General features: G+C 39.2%; 1 protein-coding gene across 2 annotated transcripts in view; it reads right to left on the minus strand.

Annotated features, from left to right (window-relative positions):
* DYM (dymeclin) overlaps positions 1-18,531 on the minus strand; it is a 392,231-nt gene that overhangs the window by 336,664 nt on the left and 37,036 nt on the right. For both annotated transcript variants that reach the window (XM_069568503.1, XM_069568504.1), the window contains exon 3: positions 555-607. In XM_069568503.1, coding sequence (XP_069424604.1) covers positions 555-607 — 53 coding nt within the window. The remainder of the gene's footprint in view (positions 1-554; positions 608-18,531) is intronic.

Genomic DNA, 18,531 nt, shown 5'->3' on the forward strand with positions numbered 1-18,531 from the left:
CTAATAATTAAGTAGCAGAGCTATAATTAAGACCATAAAATAATTCCAGAGCTCAGGCACTTTATCATTAACACAAGGTTGTTATTACTAATTTGAAGAGCTTCCGAATATATTTTCCTATTAATGAGTAATAATTATTCTAGTTAACATAACCAACAACAGCATCTTTTGCAACTGGCAAAGGATGAATGATCCTATATTCTCTAGGAACTATACGTGTAACTACAAAACAAACAATATTGGGGGCTTTTCTCAGTATTTCAAAATTTGCAAAAAGAACAAGCTCTATGTCTTAGCAGAGTCCATTACCATGCCTGCAAACTATGCAACCATGCGTCTCACTGCTGTTAACTGAATGGTACCCTCTAGCGGCATCAATGAGCACCAAGAATAATTAGTACGATTATAATTATCATCATCAAAAATATATCACTTCATCAATTCAATTCATATTGCAGTAACAAAATTTGTTAACAGAAATTTTAAAATAACTGCCTCACATTACACACACACACACATACACACACACACACACACTCATTTTTCCTCCTTACCTAAAGACCTGCAGACTGAAATGGTTGCCTCCTCTAGGAGCTTCAACTCAGTACTGGAGAAAGAGAAGAAAGGTAATTAGTAACTATAACACTAATCATGTTCCTAACTATAACACTAATCATAATCTGGCTGCAATGCAGGAGACTCCAGTTCAATTCCTGGATCAGGAAGATCCCCTGGAGAAGGGAAAGGCTACCCACTCCAGTACTCTGGCCTGGAGAATTTCATGGATTGTATAGTCCATGGGGTCGCAAAGAGTTGGATATGACTGAGTAACTTTCACTTTCAATCATGTTCATACTAACCAGTTGAAGCAATATATAAAAATAAACATAATAAAAACTCAGAAGGAAAACATGGTGTACATTGGTAAACAGTAACATCAGCAAAATAAAACTTCTATTCTCAATGTAATCAGAAAATTTACTATAATTCTCAACATGAAACGCCTAAAAAAAAAAGCAACTGGGGCACGTTGCCTTTTAGGTATGTAAGCAGAGAGGAGAGGCGGGACTGGAGGGACTTATAGAAAAATTCAAGAAAGGTATTTCCAAACGCAGAGCACAAGGCAGGAGACTCATCTGCCCAGCTTCAAGGTAAGTACTTATCATAAGATTAAACTTCTTTAGATAAATGCCATTATTTTTTGTAATACTTTCAAACAGTTCAACAACACTGAAAAAGAAACAAGAGACAAAACACATGTATAAACTCCAATAATTTATAAATATACAGAAAAACTGAGGCAGACGCAAACTGACAAAGACAGGAGGCATAGACAGAGACAGACATAAACCTCTTAGATTTAAAAAGTAGGGAAGCTTCATGACAGTGGATTCAGCAGTGGTTTCTTACATATGACACCAAAAACACACGCATCAAAAGAAAACAAATGGGCTACATCAAAATTAAAAACTTTTGCATATCAAGGAATACTATCAACAGAGTGAAAAGTCAACCCAACCAAATGAGAGAAAGTATTTGCAAATCATATAGCTGATAAGGCATTAATATCCAAAATACATTTCTAAAAAACTCTGACTCTACAAAAACAAAAAAAGCAATTTAAATATCTGCAAAGGATTCAGATTTTGCAGACTTTATGTTTCCAAAGACATAAAAATAGCCAACAGGTGTAAGAAAAAAGATGTTCACTATCACTAGTCATTTAGAGAAATGCGAATCAAAACCACAATGAATACTATTTCACATCCATTAAGGCTGAGTTATTTTTTTAAAAGAGAAGGAAAAGAAAAGAAAATGAAAGAAGTGTTGGAGGGTATGTAGAGAAGCTGGGACCTTTGTGTACTGCTGATGGTTATGCCAAATGGAGCAAGTACTGTGAAAAACAGTATGCCAATTTTTCAAAAAATCAAAAACAGAACTACCATATGATCCAGCAGTTCCACTTCTGGGTATACATACATCCAAAAGGATTAAAGGCATGGAGTCGGAGAGATACTTGTACACTAATACACAGCAGCACTATTCACGACAGCCAAAAGGTAGAAGCAACAAAATGTCCACCAAAGGATGAATGATGGCACAAAATATGGTACAGGTATATAATGGAATATTATTCGGCCTTAAAAAGGAAAATCCTGACACACACTACAGCACGGATGTACACTGAAGACATTACAGTAAGTGAAATAAGCCAGTCACAAAAAGACAAATATTGTATGACTCCACATATATAAGGTTCCTAGAGTAGGCAGCCCATAGAGACGAAGCAGAAAGGTGGTTGCTGCTGGTGTGTTTGGGAACAGTGAGGTGGGGAGCAGGGAGATGGCAAGCTAGTATGTGGAGAGTATGGAGTTTCAGCTAGGGAATATGAAAAAGTTCCCAAGATGGATAGTGGAGATAATTAAACAACAATGTGAAGGTACTTATATCACAGAAGTGAACACTTAGAAATGGTTAAAATGATACATTTTATGTTGTATGTATTCTGCCACAATTAAAACAAAGTGCATTCCAATTCAACTACTTACTAGCCTTGTAAACTTAGGATCATTTAACTTTTAGCTTTCTCATACATAAAACAGAAATTATTTTTTTAAAAAAAGTACCTGCTTCAAAAGGTGTTATTATTAAATTATGTAATATAGCACTTAGAACCATGCCTGGCATAAAGTAAAATCTCAATGATAGCTACTACTGTTGCCAAAATGCAGTACTTTTTTCCCTGATAATAAATAAAAATAATGCTTTCAGTTTGTGTAATGTAAAAACTTTGAAGTTTTTCAAAGCCCTTTCAAGTTTATTAGCATATGAAAACCTCTTCTAATGAGGACAGTTAAAAACCCTATTTTAATAGATAAGCAAACAGAGGCTTCCAAGGAGTTTAAGTAACATTCCAGGAATCAGTAGTCTAGGAAGAACAAGAACCAGCCCTTAACAGCCTGGTGACTGGTTTGAAAATGTTCTCTTCTGCCCATACACATGGCACACCGTGAATGCTCCACACGGGCAACTCTTTCAGGGCGAGCTGAAAAATCCCTACCTCCTAGGGTGCTCTGCTGTTGCTGCTGAAGCATATTTTGAAAAGAACAATCCATAAGTACTGACGCCTTTGACAAGAAAATTTTAGAGAAACTATGAAAGAAAATGAGTTACTTTAACTGTTTTAGAACTATGCTGTCCAATATGGTAACCACTAGTTACACGTAGTGACTGACCGCTTGAAATATGACCAGTCCAAACCAAGATGCACTGGTATACAAAATACATACCGGATTTCAAAAATTGTTAAAAAAAGAAAAAGAAAAAAGAAAATACTTCATTATTAGTCCTTATGTTCATGAAATTGTAACTTTGGGGATATGTTGAGCCAAATAAAATATACTTTCAAAATGAATTTCACCTGTTTCATTTTACATTTTTAATGTGGCCACTAGAAAACTTCACATACATGTCAGTCTAACCTTTTATATCTATTAAAGCTACTCCAGAACTTGTCCCCCAGCAACTGAAGTCAGTATCATGCATAAGAAGTGTTGTACATACACACAAAGCTACTAACTACTAGCAGTAGAACTAACTACGTCAATGAATATGCTATTACCTTAAGAATCTCAAGAAAAGAAAGAAAGTGAAGTCGCTCAGTCATGTCTGACTCTTTGAGACCCCGTGGACTGTAGCCCACCAGGCTTCTCCGTCCGTGGGGTTCTCCAGGCAATAATGTTGGAGTGGGTTGCCATCTCCTTCTCCAAGGGATCTTCCCGACCCAGGGATTGAACCCGGGTGTCCTGCATTGCAGGCAGATGCTTTACCCTCTGAACCACCAGGGAAGCCCCACATTATATTCATATTCAAAGATAAATATTTTTTCAAAGTAAATCTTTAAAGTTTCTTCAAAGATTGAAAAACTTTTAGCCAAAATTACCTAGAAATGATTGTACAGTCAACTGTTCATACGTCCCTGGTCTTTATCCCCGCATTAGGTATTTCTGGAGTGTCTGCCCACCACACATTATCTGTCTGCTGTCCTCCCTTCCCTTTCTTCTACAGTCCCACCAACTTACTCCTCAGGGGTGAACAGAGGCAGACAGGCTTGTTCAGCCTGACCCCACTCCCTGGCCATAGCTGACTGGATCAGAGTCTAAGCTATGCCAGAGTCGTAGGGAATTTGGAATTGAGATGGAAAGACAGGTTATCCACATGGCTGGAAATGGGCTGCCAAGCTGAGGGTTACAGGGAGCCATCCTCTATCCACGGAGTGGCAGAGATAAACAAAAAAGACACTCAGGATTCCCACTGGCCTTCTAATTCTTGAGACCAGTTCTTCCTGAAGCCTAGCTGTGTTTCCGGGGTTCTACGAAACAGCCCTGTCTCCTCATCACATAAGCCCCTTCCTTTTACTGACATACGCTAAATCAAATTGATTTTTGTTAAAAAGCGAAAGACTTCTAATTAATAAATCACTGTGGTCAGATTTAATAATACACATTAGTAGTTGGCAAGAAGTAGGAACTATGAATTACTCAGTTTATGGGTTACTTGGGCAAAAAATAAAAATAAAGAGGTATAAAATGCAAAAGACTGTAAAGAGTTTTACGAGGTTAATAACTAGACCACATGTATAAAATCTGTTTCACTGGTACATCTACTTTCTTCAGTCAATAATACTCTCTTAAAACCAGCTGGAACCAAGAGCTTCAATTATACACATGTAGCTATAACCTTCAAAAGCTTCAGAATTTACTTGTTCAACAAACACTGCCTGGGTGCCCAGGACATGCCGGGCTCTGTGAAATATGCTGTCTCTGCCTCCAGGCTACACACTGGAGTGAAGAAACACTCTTTGGTGCAGAGGAAGTACAGAGATCAAACCCAGCCCTACGCATGAGCTTCCGGGAGGTGCACCCAACCCACCCTATGAGCAGTCAAGAAAGGCATCCCGGAAGAGGTAACCATCCCGAAGGAGGAAGAGAAGGCAGTTGGGCAGACAAAAAGGGAAGGCTTTCAAGACACAAGGAATGTGTATGCAAAGGCATGGCAGCCACAGAAGCCTGGCAGATTTTGGGAAGCAGAGGTTAGTCAACACTGGAGAACAGTAAACTAACTACAAGTCTGGAGAAATATACCAGATGGCTGGAGCACAGAGTTCAGTTTCTCAACTTACACTCAACAGAAAGGTATTGAGTGTTTCCAAAACAAAAACCAAAACAAGGTTCTGGTTTCTTTTGAATACAGTATAAGCCTGAAAAAAGAATTAATTCCAACATGTATCAGTGAGGATGGTTTGGACACCATTTCCTCCAGGGAACCACCTCCGATCACCTAAGCCCTGGTAAGAAGCCTGGTTTCTATCCCAAAAGTACTCAATCATGAAACTGAGAACCCTGTAGCAAGACAAACCATTTATCTATTTATGTCCCCCACTAGACAGGGGGCTCCTGGCTCATCAACACATTCCCAGCCTAGTACAAACCAGGCACTTAATAAAAATGCACCGAATCAATGAAGGCCTTTTGTCAGACACTTAAGAGGACAAAACTGATTTCTTCCCCTCCCTCAGGAAACACTTCACATTCTCTAGATTTCAAGGCAATGTCCATCCCCAAGTTTAATTTTTTATTAAAATATTTTTAAAGACACCTTTGTTGTTGTTGTTCAGACACTAATTCAGGTCCAATCTTTGCGACTCCACGGACTGCAGCGTGCCAGGCTTCCTTGTCCTTCACTATCTCCCAGATTTGCTCAAACTCATGTCCACTGAGTTGGTGATACCATTCTATCATCTCATCCTGTTGTCTTTTCTCCTCCTGCCTTCAGTCTTTCCCACCATCATGGTCTTTTCTGATGAGCTGACTGTTCCCACCAGGTGGCCAAAGTATTGGAGCTTCAGCTTCAACATGAGTCCTTCCAATGACTATTCAGGGTTGATTTCCTTTAGGATTGACTGGTTTGGTCTCCTTGCAGTGGTAGAGATTCTCAAGAGTCTTCTCCAGCACAATTCAAAACCAGATTTGTTTCCAAATGTAAAATAATATACCTTTTTGAAGCAGGCTGATTTCTTGGTCACCCAAGGAATTATCCCACCTTTGTTGGAAAGCTCTGTCTGGTGGTGAGCCAGCCAGCACTGCCATTCTGCGATTAGGCCCCTAGGGCATGGGTCCCCTACTGATGGCCACAATCCAACACAGCTCATACCCAGCCACCATACCTCCTCAAAAATCACCACCACAGGTCAGAGTGTCTTGAATGTCCAGACTATAAGCTCTGTGAGAAGAGGGAAAGTGTCTCATTCACCCATGCCTCCCCCCACCACACCTGATACAGTGGCTCAGCCAGAAGAAAAACACATGACAGTTACCTATGAAATTAAGGATTTACAGAGCTCTGTTTGTTGCATTTTCTGCACTCTGAACTGTTATTTCTACAAAAGAAACCAGCCAGGGACACCCTTGCCAAAAGCAACACACTGTTATAATAGAATTCCTTTCCTCCCATCCTCCAAAATTTTAAACTTCTTGGAACATTTTAAGAATAATCTTCTTTCCCATTTGCTTGATTTACAGCTAAAAAGGGGTGGTAAGCAACTGGGGTGGCTGGTAACTGCTGCCGCGTGTTACAGGCATCTATGCACAGTACCGTTGAGTTAAACAAATGAGCTCAGATGTTCTGGCAGCAGGCAACTAACAAATCATCATTTGCAGTAAATAAAAGTAAAACTCAACTGCAAAATATGCCTGTTTCCAAGACAATTACAATTAGAAACTGAATACTGTTTCTGAAAGCAACAAAGCTTCTGGGGCACCAGAAGCATACAATAGAGGGGCAAAGAAGGAGCAGTCAAATATTCACACCAATACAGATTAAATAAATTAACACCACAGAGGTCTTCAAACTTCCTGTATACATTAACTCTACAACAAGGTCCATCTGAAACGTCATTAATGGGAGATTAGGAATAAATACTGAAAACTAGTCACCTCAAGCAAACATTTGCTAAGGGAACTAAACTCTAATAGATAAACAATCCTATTAATCCGAGGATCAGGTGTGGCTCTGTCCGAAGCAATCCCTGTATGTGAGAGCAGACCAGGCTCCTCCTCCTCAGAGCACTATCACTCCTGCAGCAACCAAACCAGATGGATTCACAGAACAGGAATCTCAGTTTTACAGGTGACATCCCAGTGGACAACAGGACCGATGGAGCCGAACAGCCATGCTCGAGAATCTGTCATGCACATGGGAGTATCTGAAACTGGTCTAGGGCTTTGTCCTGTTTTAAGAACCTCCATTGGCTTTCCTGAAGATAATTCAGCAAGGGAATGATTATCAAGATTTTCACAACTTCAGGGAAGTTCTTTAAACATTACCACAGCCATTTCTGGGCTATATAGTAAGTCTATCCCCTTCTCTGCTCTGATTTCATGAAGAGACTATCCCTCGGGAGAGAACTGTCATCAACACCAACCTCTCATTCTCTACTGGCTCCAGTGAGAGTTTCCACAAAAGGCCCCACTGAGTATCAGTAACACGGCTGGACGACTTCTAAGTTATGTCTCAAATAATCAATGTCATCTCTGCCACCTCTGCTGAGTGCACCAACATTCACCATGAGAAAGCCAAGTAAGTGGGGAGAGTAGGTAGCAGAGAAGACTTGCAAGGTTAAAAAAAAAAAAAAAAAGCAAAAGAGAGAACTTTAATGCCACCTTAAGGAGTTTGGATTTTATCCTACATAAACTAGGAAACCAATAAACAGATATTCAAAAATATACACTAACAGACCTCTTAACAGCACCAGCAAGGTGCTTCAGGTATACAATGGTTAAACATCTTCAATCATCCTCAGATTTTTAGCAAAAGACAAAAAGATAATGTGACCACCATCAACAATAATAATAGCGTCCCTAGAGATACATACAATAAAGCCTAACCGTGTGCTCACCCAACAACCACTATGACTGACCAGTGTTGCCCACTGTTGGGCCAGTAAACTTAGATAAACCACTAACTGTTACTAGAGCAGAACTCAGTCAAGTACATTATCTTTAAAAATTCTAGTTTAATTCCACTAAAATAATACATCAAACTGGAACACTAGGAAGAAATAGCAATGGAAATAATACGGATGTCTCTATAGCCACTAGATTCACAGGCTGGTCACTTTCAATTCTTATACCCCAAGTGTGCCACCTCTCAATTTAACCATTACCATCAATTAACAAACTCATTCTGGCACAATAGATTTCCAACCATTCCCATTACTGAAGCCAACATTTGCTCCCATATAATGAAAAATTCCAAAGCCACATATTTCAACTCCAGCTTCCTCATTCCAATTGGTAGGACTGGCCAAGATACTTAATTTGAGCATCTCAGTTTCCTCACATGTAAATGAAGGTAAGAATGTGACTATCTGATAGGATAGTTGTGAGGGCTACACTATGATGTACTCAGAAAGTACAGGTTTTTGTGCGAATATAAGTTTTTATTTTTTTGAGATAAATGCTTAAGAGTGCAATTCACACTACCCAGAAAGTACTCAGCACTCAGCTCCACATACTCAACAATAAATGGAAACAAATCCATGAATGTTAAACTGTCAACTTTGCATTTATTTATTCCTTAATGCATCTTATAACTAATCTACCAATCTTCACCCTTTTCCTCTCTACAGGGCAGAGGGGAAGTAGACAGCATAATGTAGTAAATTTTGAAGTAGTTCTACATTTTGAAATAGCATCAAAACAGCTATGTCAAACAATGGCAGATGATCTGCTTTGATTTTATTTCCATTAATATGTTACTACAGTAGAATCACAACCCCAGTGGATTACAAAGGAAATCAATATTCCTTATTCACCTAGCAAAACTTCTCAGTATTAAGTGATGTTTAATAAGTGGCAGGAAAGAAACTTAGATCAAGGCAATTTTTCTTTTTTAAAAAGGAAATTGATTTTTATTTGTTACTGCAAAAACGAACTATGCTAAAACCACCACGAGGTAACGCTAGACACCTATCAGAGCTGTTAAAATAATTAACAAGAGTGATAGCATCAAATGCAGGCAAGGGTTTAGAGAAACTGGATATCATATACATTACTCATGAGAATGTAAAATGATACAGCCACTATGGACAACAGTTTTGGCAGTCTTGTATAAAACTAAACGTTTACCACATAACCCAGTAATTGTACTCTTAAGTATTTATCTCAAAGTAATAAAAACTTACGTTCACACAAAAACCTGTACAAAAACCTGGACACAAATGTTTATGAAGATTTATTCATAAAAAACAAAAAACTGGAAACAATCCAGATGTCCTTCAATAGGTCACTGTTTAAACAAACTATAGGATACATACAACAGAATACTACTTGGCGGGCTGGGGGGTGGGGGGGGTTGGGTAGTAAACTATGATATACACAATAAGTTGACAGAACTCAAGGATACCATTGCTGAGTGAAAGAGCCAATCTCAAAATGTTACCTAGTGCATGATTCTAAACAACCTTCCTGAAATAACAAAATTATAGAGACAGAAACCTGAAGAGTGGCTGCCAGGGTTTAGAGATGGGGGAGGCAGAATCAGTGCACAAGCCTCTTTCCTAGGGCAGGAACCGAGATGCAGGAGTAGAGAAAGGCCATGCAGACAAGGGCTGGGGAAAGGAGGGCAGATGAACTGGGAGTTGGGGCTGACATACATATACTACCACATGTGAAACAGCTGGCTAGAGGGAACCTGCTGTAAGGCAAAGGAGTTCAGCTCGGCATCCTGTGGTGACCTACAGGGGTGGGATGGGGGTCCCATCAAGAGGGGTGGGATGGGGGTCTTTAGAGGGAAGTCCAAGAGGGAGGGGATATATGTATACATATGGCTGATTCACTTCATTGTACAGCAGAGACTAACACAACACTGCAAAGCATTATTTCCAGTAAAACAAAAATGGGTGTGGCTATGAAGAGAAAGCACAAGGGAGCCTTGCCAGGATGAAACAGTGATGCGTCTAGACTGTGGTGGTGTTTGACATGTGAAACAACTGTCCAGAGCTCTACATGGCTTCCCGGGTGGCTCAGTAGTCAAGAATCTGCCTGCCAAGCAGGAGACACAGGTTCCATCCCTGGGTTGGGAAGATCCCCTGGAGAAGGAAATGGCAACCCACTCCAGTATTCTTGTCTGGGAAATTTCATGAACAGAGAAGCCTGGCAGGCTACAGTCCATGGAGTTACAAAAGAGTCACCACTTAGTGATTAAACAACTACTACATGCAGACGCAAATGACTGCACTAACTGCTGAACTCTCAATAATCTTTGTGGCTTATACCAATGTCACTTTCCTGGTTCGGGTACTGAACTAGAGTTACAAAAGATGATACCATTGGGGGAAACAGGAAAGGATGCAAGAAATCTCTCTGTACTATTTTTTTTTTTGCAACTTCTTATGAATCTATAATTATTTCAAAATAACAAGTTAAAAATCATAAAAATAAAGCTATAAAAACTTATACAGAATTATATAAATATGTACATTTAAAAAATACATATAGAAAAACCACAGTCTTGCTTAAACAAGATTATGCTATATGAATGATTTTGTAACTGGCTTTAACCACTTAACATGCTGTGGATTTTTCTGTGTCTATCAGTTCAGTTCAGTCGCTCAGTCATGTCCAACTCTTTGCAATCCCATGAATCGCAGCATGCCAGGCCTCCCTGTCCATCACCAACTCCCGGAGTTCACTCAGACTCACGTCCATCGAGTCCGTGATACCATCCAGCCATCTCATCCTCTGTCATCCCCTTCTCCTCTTGCCCCCAATCCCTCCCAGCATCACAGTCTTTTCCAATGAGTCAACTCTTAGCAACAGGTGGCCAAACTACTGGAGTTTCAGCTTCAGCATCATTCCCTCCAAAGAAATCCCAGGACTGATCTCCTTCAGAATGGACTGGTTGGATCTCCTTGCAGTGTCTATAAACACTCATTATTACTGCCTGTATTCTGTTCCAGTGTGCAGATGCACCATTTTTATTTGCTTGTTCATTCATCACATCTCCTTACTGGCACTTAGATTGTTAGCAATTTTCAATTATCATAAACATTGCTACCAATTGTCTTTAAACATATACATCTCTACATACATTTCTTAAACTTGTCCAATCATCTCCTGAATATAAATTCTAGAAGTGGAATTGCTAGATCAATGACATTTTTGTTTTGGTGAATACTGCAAATTGCATTCCAGAAAGATCTAACCAATTACCATTCCCACCAAAATGCATAACTGTGGCTTAACCCACAAATATTCCTAAATCTGCAAAATTACAAACCCAGATCTTTTCCACCTAATCCAATGATTTTTATATTCAGACAAGCACATGCTGACAGTAAGCAAGCATAAGAACCTTCATGACAAATTCAGATTTTTCCCCCCCTTTAAAATCGCCTATGGAGAGGAACTCATAAAGGATGAAACATCTAACTGGCAAATTACCATGCCACTGTAATTTTTTTTAAAGTTCTATTCAACACCACGTAAAATCATTCACTGTACCAGGCAATCAACTTTTGTATTAGCTAACGTGGAGCTGGGGCACATCAAGAACCACTGTACAGAGTTTACAACTCCTCTGGATTTAAACTCTGAATTACAATCCTCTGACATGACAAACAACTCTGGCCTTAATATGAAGAATGGTATAGGAAGAGGATACTGAAATGCTTGATTGTGATAGAAAATGAAGAAACTTAGCAAATACAAAGTAAAAAGTAGTGGATACAGCAAACTCAGCTCTAAGACAACCAACTGAGAGGGGTTGGGTGGGAGGGAGGCTCAAGAGAGAAGGGACATATGTATACTTATGGCTGATTCACGCTGTTATATGGCAGAAATACAACACTGCAAAGCAATTATCCTCCTCCAATTAAAAATGTTTTAAAACTGTGGGTATTTTTTCATTAAAAAAAGAGATGATCAATTGTATTACCCTCTTATGCAGAAAATGTGTCCAGATGTCATCAGCCACAATTCACAAGGCGACAGAAGAAAATAAAAACAACCTTGGCCTTATGGTTAGATCTGCTCTCCACCACAACCTCAGCGAGACACTGCCATTAGTTTGCATATGAAAATAAGAAGACCAGAGCTCAGTGTTACAGCATACATCCCTTCATTCATCAACAGAGTACCACTGTCAGATGACAAGCAGTTTTCCAAAAGTGACAAATAAAACAAGAAGGAACATTTGTTGGTAGGGGAAAAAACCTAATTTCATATGAAGCCTGTAGTTCAAGAATTCAAGTGCCCACAACCAAAATAAATATATAAAATGGGTCATCTAATGAAGTTAGTATCTATTCCTGATAATTTTCACACGTATTCTTGCCTGGAGAATTCCATGGACAGGCAAGCCTTGCAGGCTACAGTCTGTGGGGTCGCAAAGAGTCAGACACAACTGAGCAACTAATACTTTACTCAAAAATATATATGAGTTATTTACCATATCTCAGTCAGCTGGTATAACAGGTCAGATAAGCTACACTTGGCCAGTAAAATACTCACCACTGGAGTTAACAGAAACTGCATACTTAGGCTGGTAACTGATGACCTATGACCTACATCACAGGGCCAACATACAGCCTCAGAAGGAATTGTTTGTGGTCCTTCAGGCAATTTCTACTATCCAACATATTTTTTCTATTTTGACTTTCTCTTTTCTATCAACCCATGTGTCTCATTCTTCATCTGTCCACACTTTGAATTTTTAAGAAACGTAAGAGTGCCAATGGAAACTGTCAAACCATGGTATTGGATCTCAGAGATTAAGGAAAGGAAAAAGGTGGAAGAACAACAATGCAACCTAAGAGAGAATCTTATCATATTCTCAAATGCAGAACCAATTTGGATTCCCACACAAAATCAGAAATTTTTGAAAAATTATTCACACTACAGAGAAAAATAATTTATTTTTAAAAACTCAAAATTGCAACTAAGTACTGTTTATATTTAGCAGATTTTCAGTAATTTGAACTCAAATAAATTAGAATTTGGGAGTATTTCAACATGGGAAGAGGAGACTTAGGAAAAGAACTGTTTAACTTTCTACAAAAAAAGATATGTTCAGGGCTTCCCTGGTGGTTCCAGCGGTTAAGACTCTGTGCTTCCAAGGCAGGGAGCTTGAATTTGATCCCTGGTCAGGGAACAAAGATCTCATGCGCCTCTCAGCGTGGCCAAAAAAATTTAAAAAGTATGTTCAAAGACTTCAGCATATACTTGGAAAGTTGAAAAGTTCTAGAGGGTGATCTAGATGGTGATCATTTACACACAGTGTAAATGCATTTAATGCCAGTGAAATGTACACCTTAAAATGGTAAATGGTAAATTTTGTTAGTTGTATTTTACAACAAAAAGAAAAAAGATTCTTTGAGCCCAACATCTAGAAATCTTAACCAGCTACTCTCAGGACTCAAAAACTGGGCTTACACTCTGCTTCAGTCATTAACCTTCACTTTTCTTGTGTTTCTATAGAAATGACTCTTAATAAATCTGATTGTTTGCACCATATAGGCCTACCTTTGGAAGCTGACTTGAAAAATTGCGTCCTAAAATGAGACATGACCCTTTAACTGAACAACGATTCTATTCTCAGGACTTGGAATGGTTCACTGAGATATGGTTCACTTGGAATGGTTCACTCAGCTTCTAGATTCTAAAACTCAATAGGGGGCTCCCCTGGTGGCTCAGTGATAACAGAATCCATCTGCCAATACGGAAGACGCAGGCTAGATCCCGGATCCATGACCATCCCAAAAGCCACGGAGCTTCCAAGCCTGTGCACCACAACTACTGAGCCTGTGCCCTCGAGCCCGGGAGCGGCAACTACTGAGCCCATGCGCCACAGCTACTGAAGCCCGCGTGCCCTAGAGCCCATGCTCCGCAACAAGAGAAGCCACCTCAGTGAGAAGCCTTCACACCGCCAACCAGAGAGTAGCCTCTGCTTCCCACAACCAGAGAAAGCCCACACACAGCAATGAAGACCCAGTGCAGTCAAACATAAAATAAAATAAAATAAAATAAAAAACTTAAAAAAAAAAATAGAACTTAATAGCGCAGTCTCAAAGTTGGGAATTAGGGGAGCAGAATGTGCCACCCCAAAATATGTCTCTTTGATATAAAGATCATTTTGGGCTGGTTGTATTGAGAAACTGCAGAAACAGGAGAAGCTCTGAAAACGAGGTTAAGAGTTACCTTCTTGTAAGGTGTGTGGATCACAATAAACTGTGGAAAATTTTGAGATGGGAATACCAGACCACCTGACCTGCCTCTCGAGAAATCTGTATGCAGGACATGGAACAACACACTGGTTCCAAATAGGAAAAGGAGTATGTCAAAGCTGTATATTGTCACCCTGCTTTTTTAACTTCTATGCAGAGTACATCATGAGAAACGCTGGACTGGAAGAAACACAAGCTGGAATCAAGATTGCCGGGAAAAATATCAATAACCTCAGATATGCAGATGACACCACCCTTACGGCAGAAAGTGAAGAGGAACTAAAAAGCCTCTTAATGAAAGTGAAAAAGGAGAGTGAAAAAGTTGGCTTAAAGCTCAACATTCAGAAAATGAAGATCATGGCACCCGGTCCCATCACTTCATGGGAAATAGATGGGGAAACAGTGGAAACAGTGTCAGACTTTATTTTGGGGGGCTCCAAAATCACTGCAGATGGTGACTGCAGCCATGAAATTAAAAGACGCTTACTCCTTGGAAGAAAAGTTACGACCAACCTAAATAGCATATTCAAAAGCAGAGTCATTACTTTGCCGACTAAGGTCCGTCTAGTCAAAGCTATGGTTTTCCCAGTGGTCATGTACGGATGTGAGAGTTGGACTGTGAAGAAGGCTGAGCACCGAAGAATTGATGCTTTTGAACTGTGGTGTTGGAAAAGACTCTTGAGGGTCCCTTGGACTGCAAGGAGATCTAACCAGTCCATTCTAAAGATCAACCCTGGGATTTCTTTGAAAGGAATGATGCTAAAGCTGAAGCTCCAGTACTTTGGCCACCTAATGCAAAGAGTTGACTCACTGGAAAAGACTCTGATGCTGGGAAAGACTGAAGGCAGGAGGAGAAGAGGACGACAGAGGATGAGATGGCTGGCATTGCCGACTCGATGGACGTGAGTCTGAGTGAACTCTGGGAGTTGGTGATGGACGGGAGGCCTGGCGTGCTGCGATTCATGGGGTCGCAAAGAGTCGGACACAACTGAGCGACTGAACTGAAGGTGAAATTACACTTATAAAGACAATCTTCATTTATGTAAAGGTGTCTCCTATTACCAAGAAGAGAAAAATGACTAAATTTCCAGAAACACTTACCAATGGAGAAGGCATTTAAATTTAGATTTACCTTTGTGTACTGTGCTTTTGGGCTCCCCTGGTACGATACAGAGGCTTGCGTTCGATCCCCGGCTTGGGAAGATCCCTGGCTTGGGAAGATCCCATGGAGAAGGGAATGGCTATCCATTCCGGTATTCTAGCCTGGAGAATTCCATGGACAGAGAAGCCTGAGGTTTTCCTGGTAACTTCCTGTAACTGGCTTTCCTCCCTGACTCCCTCAACTAAAAGAAACCTTTCTTTTGTCTTTAGCTAAAGATGATATTTAAGCAGGTGGCTTTGGCCATCTTGGGGAGGTACTAAGTTTCCTTGGGTATCTTCCAGGTACATGTGACATATACATGTTAATAAATTTGTTTGTTTAAAAAAAAGACTTCAGCATATTAATTGTTGATATGCAACTATATCTGCTGATTAGCTACAACTTGCAATATGTATAAAGTAAAAGTGTTAGTTGCTCAGTCGTGTCCAACTCTTCATGACCCCATGGTCTGTAGCCCACCAGGCTCCTCTGTCCATAGAATTCTCCAGGTAAGAAGACTGGAGTGAATTGTCATTTCCTTCTCCAGGGGATCTTCCCAGCCCAGGGATCAAACCTGGGTCTCCTGCATTGCAGGCAGATTCTTTAGCATCTGAACCATCAGGGAAGCAGTATATAATAAGCCTATATACTATTCTAAGTTCTCTCACCTTGATTATTTCATGTGACTTCTTTTAAAAACCCTGAAAAGTTGACTAAGGAAATAGGACTATCATCATCCCTACAAGTGATGGAAACAGAGAAGCTAAGTAACTTAGGTCACAAAATAAGAATGTGTGCTTAGTCGCTCAGTTGTGTTGACTCTTTGTGACCCCATGGACTGCAGCCCACCAGGCTCCTCTGTCCATGGGGAGTCTCCAGGCAAGAATACTGGAGTGGGTCGCCATGTCCTCCTCCAGGGGATCTTCCCAACCCAGGGATCAAACCCAAGTCTCTCGCATTGCAGGCAGATTCTTTACCACCTGAGTCACCAGGGAAGTCCATGTAATACAATTTCAATATGAATACTTAGCTACATTTTTATTAAGGCAAACCCACATAACATCAACCTAGAACATTACAAGTAACTAATCAGAGTTTCCATATATACCTAAATGAAGCTGTCATAGATGTATTATCCATTATAAAAATGATATCTGTTATGATTTATATCATTTAAAAAGTATGTGAATGACAAAGAAGTAGAAGAAAACAGAAAAATTAAGTCTAATAAGGAAAGTGGTAAGATGATAGATCATTTTTGTAATAGCTAGGAAATCATAAACTATAGTTTGGTAAGAAAGCTAAAATTTTAAATTACATATTCCCTAACTCATAACTTTCAGTAATTTAGACTGGTTTTATTTTGCTTTTAAGCACACCAATCTCATATATGAATCTCAATAACAAAAGATGATAAACTCTTGGTTCAAACCTTTTAATGAAAAGCAGATGGACAGAAAATTGTGGAAGGGAGATTTATTCATAGATTTCTGACACTGATTTGCTAAACAATTTAAGTAGCTATGAGGTTCATAAAATAAACATGAAAATTTGTAAGTCTTTTTCACTGAAAATTCCACTATAAAATGATGTCAAAATTGACACTTTATATTAACAGTGTCATTTTCAGCCTACAGCATACATTCTCCAACAGATTGTATGTTTGTCAGCTTAAGACGCAACCTAAGTAAAATCAACAAGTAACCATTCAGAAAAGCATAGAAGCACTTCTAAAGACATTTTCCCCTTTCTTTAGCAAAGAAAGAATTACGGAAATCATTCACAAAACTAACAAGAATCAGCCCATTCAGTGGTTAAACTGTGGGAACGTTAAGGTTTTAAGAGAGTCTATTCATAGGAAAAAGTCAAAGGATAAAAACTACATATAAGTTTATTATAGCACTTTTTAATGCACCAAGTAGAACCAAAAAGTATTTATATTCATGTGATTCACAGACAATCCTATATGCTGTCATTCAACTGCCAAAGTGAAAGAAACCCTAACTATTAAAATGTCAAAATTTCAGCAACTACCAGCAAGATCATACAGCATTTTTTTCCTCAAGAAAGCAACAGAAAAAATGACTTAAAAATTCAGATTCCAACCAACACAGTGAGAAAAGGAAAGAAGGGTACACTTGGAGCAAAACTCATTTTCTCCCTTGTTTTAATGCTTTAAACAGTATTAGTTGTCTTCCCCCACTTAAGCTTTTAGTTTAAGGGAGCAATCAACCCTGGACAAACTCAAGCATCTTTTCAAATGATTCTGCATAGAAAAGTATATAAATAAAACAAAGGGGAACAAAGGTTTTGACTCAAGATGTAAAAACTGAACTTCTTTTGGTTCCTCAACTTGGGAAAATAAGACGCAAAAAATAGTCTCAAGTTATTTATTCCCTTAGAAAAATGGCCAAGTACACTATCTTGGTCACCATTCAAGTGAACATATGATGAAAAAACCAGAGTTTAGGAAACAGTTTCGGAGTTATCCCAGGCCCACCTTAATGACACAGCAGATTGTTTCAACTTGAGAAGCTCTAATAAAATCATACATAAAGTGGGCCAAAGAGAATAAAAATATGAAAGCAGAGACAGGCATCAAAAATTCAAAGAAAAAAAATGTATAGTCACTTAGTAGTTTCTGTCAGTTAAAAACTTGTGACCGAATTTAGTAAAAGTCTCTTTTCCTGTTTCTCAATGGAGGAAACAGATGAAGAAATTCTGAGAAAGGCTCATTCTGGCAGCTCCCCTTAAACAAAGACACACTCCACTTGAGACAAGGTTATCCATCAATATTAACTGTAAATAATATATTTATTACATTCATATTGTAAATAATGGCACTCAAACAAAGAATGTGTTGTTACAAACCTCATTTTCAAAGTGCTTGAAAACGTGAGTATATAAACCTGGGGATTGTTTTCTTGAAGATGAGCATCTGTAAGTTCATGCTGCATCTCTTTAGCCATTATTTGAAGCTCAGACAGTGATCAGTCTATACTTCCAAATGGAGACCATGTAGCATTATACCCAACAGAATTCATCTTTGAAGATACATAAAGGTGGTTTGAATCTGGTCCATGCTAACTACTAGCCATATGACTTG

Source organism: Ovis canadensis, chromosome 23, assembly GCF_042477335.2.
Source record: "Ovis canadensis isolate MfBH-ARS-UI-01 breed Bighorn chromosome 23, ARS-UI_OviCan_v2, whole genome shotgun sequence".
In the NCBI taxonomy this organism is placed as follows: domain Eukaryota; kingdom Metazoa; phylum Chordata; class Mammalia; order Artiodactyla; family Bovidae; genus Ovis; species Ovis canadensis.